The 8,381-nt window shown below is 46.7% G+C and overlaps 1 protein-coding gene across 3 annotated transcripts; it reads left to right on the top strand.

Annotated features, from left to right (window-relative positions):
• Positions 1 to 327: 327 nt before the first annotated feature.
• LOC115941652 (uncharacterized) lies at positions 328 to 8,375 on the top strand. 3 transcript variants are annotated; one of them, XM_081811296.1, is made up of 3 exons: positions 328 to 672; positions 7,898 to 7,991; positions 8,214 to 8,375. In XM_081811296.1, exons 1-3 carry the CDS (start codon positions 330 to 332, stop codon positions 8,266 to 8,268), a joined length of 492 nt encoding a protein of 163 aa, XP_081667422.1. In that variant the 5' UTR covers positions 328 to 329; the 3' UTR covers positions 8,269 to 8,375. The 3 variants fall into 3 exon arrangements, 2 of the variants coding, with proteins under 2 accessions (XP_081667422.1, XP_081667423.1); XM_081811297.1 differs by lacking the exons at positions 7,898 to 7,991; positions 8,214 to 8,375 and adding an exon at positions 5,909 to 6,325; XR_004076390.2 differs by lacking the exons at positions 328 to 672; positions 7,898 to 7,991; positions 8,214 to 8,375 and adding exons at positions 683 to 4,955; positions 5,909 to 6,325.
• The last annotated feature ends 6 nt before the right edge of the window (positions 8,376 to 8,381 follow it).

Here is an 8,381-nt window from a genome sequence, read left to right as displayed (position 1 = left end):
GTTGCCATCTGGAAAAACGGGACTCCACTGAGAAATCGTCTTCAGAAAACAAGATGCTTTCCGGAATCTTTTCCCATCAGACTCCTATCAGCCCTCAGGTGGGCTGCCCAGTTGGCGCTCCTTACACAGACCGCCTACTGTGCCCCTCACAATGACGCCCACCGTGGCCCCGCCTCCCACCTGTCGGGGCCCCGCCTTCATCCCGCCGCGGCCCCACCTCCCACCTGCCGTGGCCCTGCCTCCATCCCACCGCAGCCCCGCCTCCCGGCCGCCGAGGCCCCGCCTCCCTCTCGCGCAGCTTTTCCGGGAACCGAGCCCTCCCCCAGCCCATGCGAAGCCGCGGCCGCCGGCGCCGCCCCCTCCGCGCGCCCGCGTGCCGCAGCCCGCGCCGCCTGTCGCCGCCGCGCGCCTCCGCCACTCCGCGCCGCTGCCGCCGCCGCCGTGCTCGCTGGCTGGCCCGGTGCGGGTGCCCGGCTCCCGCTGCCGAAGAGGACCAGCAGCGCCGCCGCCACCCCTCGGGTCCGGGCCCCGGCCCCGCCCCGGGCCCCGGCCCCAGCCCCCTGCCCGGCCGGGCGATGAAGTGTCACTATGAAGCGCTGGGGGTGCGGCGCGACGCCAGCGAGGAGGAGCTCAAGAAGGCCTATCGGAAGCTGGCCCTGAAATGGCACCCGGGTAACTACTCCGCAACCGTCGCAGCCCTTGCAAAAGCCGGGCCCCCGCCACCCTTCGCCCCCCTCTTCCCGGAATAACTCCGGGACCCTGGCCAGTCTCGACCTGCCCGCCCTGTAACTCCCCTCGCCCTGGGAACCCCGCCCGGGTCCCCGACCAGGTGCCCTGCGCAGTGCTCTTCCCGCCGGGCGTCCTCCTCGCCCGTCGGCGGGCGCATCCCTCACCCCAGGCTTCACTCGAGCCCGGGGCAGCCCGTCCCTCCCCAGACGTTCCCCTGCTCACCCACCCCGACGCTACCCGCAGTGGCACCTGATGGGGAGTACACATTCTAGCGACTTCACCCGCTCTTCCCACCCCTTCGCAGACACCACCGAAGGAGCAGGAGTCCTGAGCTCTCGAGTTTGGCCCTTGCTTGAGTCTCTGCCGCTCAACAGCCCTTAACTTCATCACGGAATCCCAGCTACCCAAGTGTAATTTATGGCCCCTTATTGAAATTAAGACAAAGAAGCTAGTAAACTGTCTTTTAAATAGCTGTGCTTCCCACCCCCTTCCCTTTCCCAGTAAGCTGTTGAAACACAGACCTCTGTACTCCACTTCGGATGTTTTGCAGATTGAAAGTTTTAATTGGGTGTCTTCCCCTAGGGAAGTTTGTATGTGTACTTAGAAGTATGCTTCCTTTGGATGTTTTAGTTGGTGGCAGTTCAGCCCTGTGTGACTTTTGTGAAGTAATCTGATCTTTCAGACTGGGAAACTAAGGCTGTAGTTGAATATCAGCTTTTTGAGGCTTATAAGAGGTTTACATATTAGCATGTTTATAGAATCTCTGCTATGTACAAGTCACCATAGTAAGGTTCTGAAATGCTAAGACATCTCTGGGAAAACATGCTGTAAACCACGAAAAGTTAAATACAAGTGCAAACAAAATAGCACAACCTACATAATTGGTAGTTGGGTTAATAAAACAACTAATAAATGCCCCAGGAATTCAGGGGAGGGAGTTTTCACTATGTCCTGAGGGGCAGCGAGGCTTCCCCTTGGCAGAGGAGCCTAGATGTTTAGCTGGATCCTAGCGAAATGGAATTTGGAAAAGTGAGCTTAAGAGTAGAGGGAAGAGCATCGTGGTGGACAAAAGGTGGTCCAGGTGACAGTTTGACTGATGGCAGTATTAATTGGAAATCTGAAAATACGGGTTGAGAGAAGAGCTGAAGGAAGGGCCTGGACCCAAAGTCAAAAGGTAATGTCTATAGTTGGTGGAACAAGAAATAAAGGTATGGGTTTGTTAAAGTGACGATTACCAACAGAGGAACTAAACAAATGTGATATATATCGGAAAGGAAGAAGTAAGTAAGCTAAACATTCATCACGGCAGGAAGCCAGTGGCTATATCCAAAATTAATAAATCCAAAAATAGTATAGAAACATATTCTTAGAGGAATGGGGGTTGTCATCAGAGATTGAGTTAGGAATTAGAAGGAAGTTAGGCATTCCTTGACTCTTCTGGCTGGGAAAGTGTGAGGAAGAGGATTAATGCTTGTGACCAAATGCATATATAATTTTGATGATAATATGAAGATGTTTTTGAGTGTAGTTTTAAGATTAGATTGTAAAGGGTCTTGAATGTTAGGCTAAGGACTGTGAAATTTGTATTTCCAATAAGGGAGGGTCGAAGATGTCTTGATGTGATACTGTGGGGGCGGCTGAGTGGATTGAAGAGGAACGGGGACAGAAGTCAGGTAGCGTCCACCATGGCAAGGAAGGGCCCACACCGGGCTGGGGGTCAGTGGGAGGGAAGGGCAAGGCCGGGTTGAAGAGATGCTATGAAGGAAAAATGATCAGATTTGGTGATTAATTGGAAATCAGTGCAAGGAAGGAAGGAAGAAGTATGTAAACGTTACTAAAACATCAGTTAACTATTTTGAAACCAAACTGGTTAGAAACGAAATGTGAATGTCTTCTCTGAATGTCATCATAAATCATAACATCCTAAATATCTTTTGATTTGAAGATGCCTGTACATTTAAAGGATACATACTCTACAGGCGACACATGATTTTGATATATTTTGCTGTGCTAGCTTGTTAAGTCCAGCAGTCAGCAAATGTTTAATTCATTCTATGTGCAAGGTCCTGTGTTAAATGTTTCTGAGGTTAACATAGGGGCTTTGCTTCAAAGAATAATTTGAACTTCAAAAAGAAAGGCTGCTCATTTTTCATTGTTAAAGGTATTTCTTTGTTTTTTGGTTTTTTTAATTAGCAACTGAAAATAATTTTCAGTAGGGTCAACATTACTTCCTAGTGAGATCACTCCTTATGAAAGGAAGGCTTTTATTTGATGACTGCCGTGAGCACTTTACTGTGTGAATGAGACAGGAATGGTCCCTGCTCTGCGGCCATGTAGAGTCATCAGGGAGTCCCAGGAAAACAGGTAGTTTCAGTCTGGTGAGGGATAAGGGTGGTATGAAGGCAAGTACAAGATGCTTATGAGCACACGTGCCTGACCTGGACTGGGTTTCTGTGTGGGTGGGATAGATGTGCATCCCTGAAGAAGTGACCTCTAAGGCAAGACCAAAAGCCAGAAAGAAGGGAGTACAGGTGGAGGGAGGCCAGACAAAGCATGACAGTGCAGGAAGGGCAAAGAGGGGAGCATGACCAGGTAAGCATAAGCCAGGTCTGGGAAGTTGGGGTAAACTGGATGAGGTAGATTGGATTTTAACCTAAGGGCAGTGGGAAGCAGGGGGAAAGATAGGTTTTTGTTTGTCAGGTATCTCTCTGGCCATGTGGGAGAGAGTGGATTGGAGTAGGCAAGACTGGAAGTAGGGAGACCAGGAGGTCAGAGTACATTCAAGTCACCATGATGACCACAGGACCTGGGAATGGAAACTCCTGAGTCAAGTGCCAGAATTCTCAGTGAATTAAGGGGGAGTGGTTGAGTGATGTGATGGGCTTTGGTGGCATTCACCTTATGCCCTAACTCAGCCCAAAGTCAGTGAGAAGGGGAAGAAGGTGGGGTTGGCCAATGGTATGAATCTGGAAGGAATGCTAGTGTGCCCTTGGGGGTGAGTAAAGGACCAGCAGGTAGGAGGACGCCAGCTCCAGCCCCAGACCTGCCATATGAGGGCTGTGGCTGAAGGAGCCCAAGAAGGAAGCCGTGCAGGGAAGTGGTGCTCTCAGAGAGCCTGGCTTCAGTCAAGGCAGGACTTAAAAGGCTCAATCCATGGAATTTTCCAGAAGGCACTGCAAAAAAGTTTGGGAGGGAGTAGAAGAGTGTGTGAGTGGATTGAGAGAAAAGCACGAAGAATAGTGTGAGAATGCCTTTTAGATTTTGATGACTGGATTTGCAATACCTGTGGCCTTTGTGTGTGGCTAATAATAAATGTGGGCTTTTTGTTTCTTTATTATTGCTTTTTAACTTACTTCACTTTTTTTTTTTTAAGATTTTTATTTATTTATTTGACAGAGAGAGAGACAGTGAGAGAGGGAACACAAGCAGGGGGAGTGGGAGAGGGAGAAGCAGGCTTCCTGCCGAGCAAGGAGCCCGATGTGGGGCTCGATCCCAGGACCCTGGGATCATGACCTGAGCCGAAGGCAGACGCTTAACCGACTGAGCCACCCAGGCGCCCCTTAACTTACTGCACTTATGTGTTTAGATCTCAGTTTAACATTATAGTCAACCAGTTCAGGTATATTTAAGTGAAATAAGCCATATGACAGACTGAAAAACTTATTTAAGAAAGACGCTTTAGTAAGAGGCTAGATCTTATTTTCAGCTGGTACATTGATGGGCTTTCTGCGTTTAAAAGCTTGAGCTTTCTCCAAACTTCTTTGGAGGAGGAAGGAAGGGTGTGGGAAGAAACAGGACAACGAAGTACAGTACTGATTAAAAGGTGAAGAAGAACCACCCACATACCTCCCCCAGTCACCTTTTTTGTTTTATGTGGGAAGATTTATTTGCTGGCGTTTTCTGCCATTCTGCCTTAATTGGGACTCTGCTTTTTTATTTATGACAAAGTTTATGAATGATTTGATGAAGATGTAGAAATCATGAGTATTTTTGAATCATGAAAGCTGTAGAAATCATGACTCTCACCTTGAAGGCATATCTGGACTGTGTTCAGCTGCATGTGACAGGAAGGTGGCGACAGTAACTAAACCAAATAGTTTTATTTTTCTCACCTAGCAAGAAATCCAGAGGGGACTCGTCTTGGTAGCTCCAGCTCTTGATGAGACCATCAAAGACCTCCGTTGTCCTGATCCTAAGGCTTGAGCGCTCGCACCAAGTGTAAGCAAGTAAGCCTCAGAGCTCAAAGTTTCTTGCTCTCACGTCGAGGTGCAGAGACAGGCAGGCGAGCAGCTGTGTAGCAGTTCTCCTCCAGGAGGCCTGTGGACTCTGCTCGGCACCTTTCAGGTGGGCCCTCACTTACTGGCCAGCGTGGCCGTTGGGGGTCCCAGGGAGCAGAGCGGAGGAGGAAAGGATAGCGCAGGCACAGAGAGTGCGTGCTAGTTGCCTTGTAAGGAAGTTCTTGAAAGCAGGCATGGAACATTCTTACAGGTGTTACACATCAGAGCATAGTCCCAGTCATGCGAAGCTTCAAAGGAGACAGAAATGGAGGCTTTATAATGGGACCAGGTGCCCACCACAAAGTCAGGTCTCGCTTGTTCCTGGAAGAAGAGAATAAACTAGCAGTCTCTGTCTCAATCCTCATAATCACTTGTAGGCTTTATACCCTGACTTTGGGCTGAGGTAAGGCCATAAGGTGAGTGCCACCAAAGCCCATCTCTTTCATATGGAAAATACAATTTTTCCTGGGCAGTTTCACTTGGTAGGTGTATGCTTCTCTCTCATTGGCTAAAACTGGGTCACCTGATCTCCCCAACCTCAAGAAAGTCTGGGGAGGTGAATTTTTTAGCTGGGTACATTACTAATGTGAACAAAATCAGGATTTTGTTAGGAAGAAGAAGAGACTAGACACTGGGTAGGCAGCTAGTAGTATCTTTCACAGAGTGGGGATCAAAATTTAAAATAATTGCAACAGGGCACTGAGTGTCCTGTATTACCTAAAACCTGATTGCAACAGGGCCACAACGAGATGGAATTTGGTAGTATTAGTTGGAAATAACAGAAAACCTAACCAATAAATAAAGGGTTTTTTTTCTCTCTCTCACCGCAAGAAGGTTTGGAGGTAGGTGCCTGCTGGCATTGTTCCTTAATATCACTGAATCTCTTGGCTTTTTCTTCACAGTCTCAAGATGGCTGCTGAAGCGCCAAACATCATGTCCACATGCAAGACAAGAAGAAAGAGGAAGGAAAGAAAATACACTAATAGACTTCTGCTGACCTCCTTATTGATCAGAGCTGTGTCATATAGCCATTCCTAGCAGCAAGGGAGGCTGGAAAGCAAGTCCTTGAGCTTAGCCTCCACAGTAGAGGCTGCAAGAGAAAAGGGGAGAGGTGTTGGATGAACTAACCTTCAATGTCTGCCACAGAATGGATCCAGAGCTCTATCAGAGTTTTTAAAAAGTCCGTTATATAGTTACCACTTGGCTTGTCAGTATGAATGAAACTTTGTCAGCTGTAAATTCAGAATGATGTAACGTGATGCTGTTGTGGAAAGTTAACGTAATGAGCTCTAGTGATTAAAAGTAGAGTGTGAAGAAGAGGAAGTAATGAATGGCTCCTTGATTATTGGTGCCTGTTTCTGACTGCATTAGAAGTAGAGGATTATGGTGTGTCATGAGAAATGGGAATATTTAGTCCCGGGGAAAGGTGGACTTTGAGATAACCATTGGCTGTCTTCAGAGGGGCTGCACTGTGGACGGGGATTTAGACTGGCATTGTATTACTTGCCATTTACAGCTAGGCTGCGGGGATGGAAGAGTTTTTTTCTTTTGATTTAAAGTTACCATGATTCTAAAATGATATTGAAAGCTTTTTAGGTTAAAGCATCTTAGTAAAGAGAGCTATGGCAAATTGCTGCACTAGAGAAAGTATTGTCCGTGATAGTGGTCGAGCAGAAAATCGCCTGAAGGACTGGACACCCAATGTGATGGTACCTAAAAAGAGGAGGCAGGATGCCTTCAACGGTCTTGTTCTAAGGCTGCAAGATTATTCCTAGGGAATGTGTTTCTGTCCTATTTTTCCTCTGGCCTCTTAGAGGGCAAGTATTGAGTTGTAGCTTATAAGATTTTGGTATGCTCCAGAGTAGATTGAAAATATTTTACTTTCTGAGTATATTAGGTATCTATCGGTACATAACAAATTACCAAAAACTTAGGGCTTAAACCTATGAACACAGCAAACATTCATTATATTGGACTCAGTTTCTGAGGATCAGAGTGTGGGAGTGGCTTAGCTGGGTGGTTTGGGCTCAGGGTTCCTCATTGGGAAAATCCGCGTTTCAGTCTCTTTCACATGGTAGTGGCAGGCCTTATTTCCTTGCTGGCTGTGGGCCAGAGGCCTCTGTTCTTCTCCACGTGGGCCACCCGAGTGTCTTCTTGCTGTGGCAGCTGGCTACTCCCAGAGTGATCCAAGAGAGCGAGAGCCCAACATGGAAACTGCAGCCTTTTATAAACTAATCTCAGAAGTAATTTAGCGTGCCATCATCATTTCTACTGCCTGCTGTTGGTCACACAGACCAACCCTGGTGACCTATGAAGGGGCTCCACAGGGTGTGAATGCCAGGAGGTGGGGATCCTTGGGGGCCATCTTGGAAGCTGCCTACCTCCCTGAGGCAGAGATGCTCTCTGATTCATAGTTAAGGAAGCACAGCTAAGAGAAGAATAATTAGTATATATTTTTAAAGCTTTTTGAGATTTATTTTGGTCTATGTTGATAAAAAAGAGAAAACATAAAGACCATGCGAACAATAAACATAATTGAGCACTAAATAGTAACAGTTCTTCTGTTACTGATTTGATATATATATTTTGCTTTTTCTAAAAATAAAATGTATACTACTCAGGGTTTTCCATTTGTGGATATCCAGATTGCACCCAGGGTCCTGGGTGATGCACCAAGGCTTAGGGGAAAGCATGCAATTTCTACTCAAGTAGTTACTTCTCACATACCCTGATTATCAACTCTCACCAGGATCTCTTTGCTTTTCCCTGATTGTTTTTCTTTGTTTTGTACACTCCTCATCTATTTATGGCATTTGTGATGGAAGAGGTCCCTTTTAGATTCTGTCCTCTACCTGTTTGATGACTGAATATCTGTGACTTTATTTTAACAGATAAAAATCTGGATAATGCCGCAGAAGCAGCTGAACAATTTAAATTAATCCAAGCAGCATATGATGTGTTGAGTGACCCTCAGGAAAGAGCATGGTGAGCATCACACTGTCCCTCCTATCTTAGTGTATTTTGTTGGGAAGAATTATCAATAGAAGGTCTAAAAAAATGTATATTTGTCAGATGTTTCGGTGTGTTCTGAGGTATCTGTCACCTATTCATTATAGAAAATGCAGTATTATAAACATCGGGGTGCACGTACCCCTTCGGATCCCTACATTTGTATCTTTGGGGTAAATACCCCGATGTTTATAAGAGCAATGTCCACAATAGCCAAACTATGGAAAGAGCCAAGGTGTCCATTGACAGATGAATGGATAAAGAAGATGTGGTGTATATATACAATGGAATATTACACAGCCATCAAAAGGAATGAAATCTTGCCATTTGCAACGACATGGATGGAACTGGAGGGTATTAGGCTGA

This window comes from Leptonychotes weddellii, unplaced genomic scaffold (genome assembly GCF_054177405.1).
Source record: "Leptonychotes weddellii isolate Sample4059 unplaced genomic scaffold, ASM5417740v2 HiC_scaffold_6898, whole genome shotgun sequence".
In the NCBI taxonomy this organism is placed as follows: Eukaryota; Metazoa; Chordata; class Mammalia; order Carnivora; family Phocidae; genus Leptonychotes; species Leptonychotes weddellii.
Note: the sequence above shows the minus strand (reverse complement) of the source record. Positions and strands in the feature narration are given on the sequence as shown.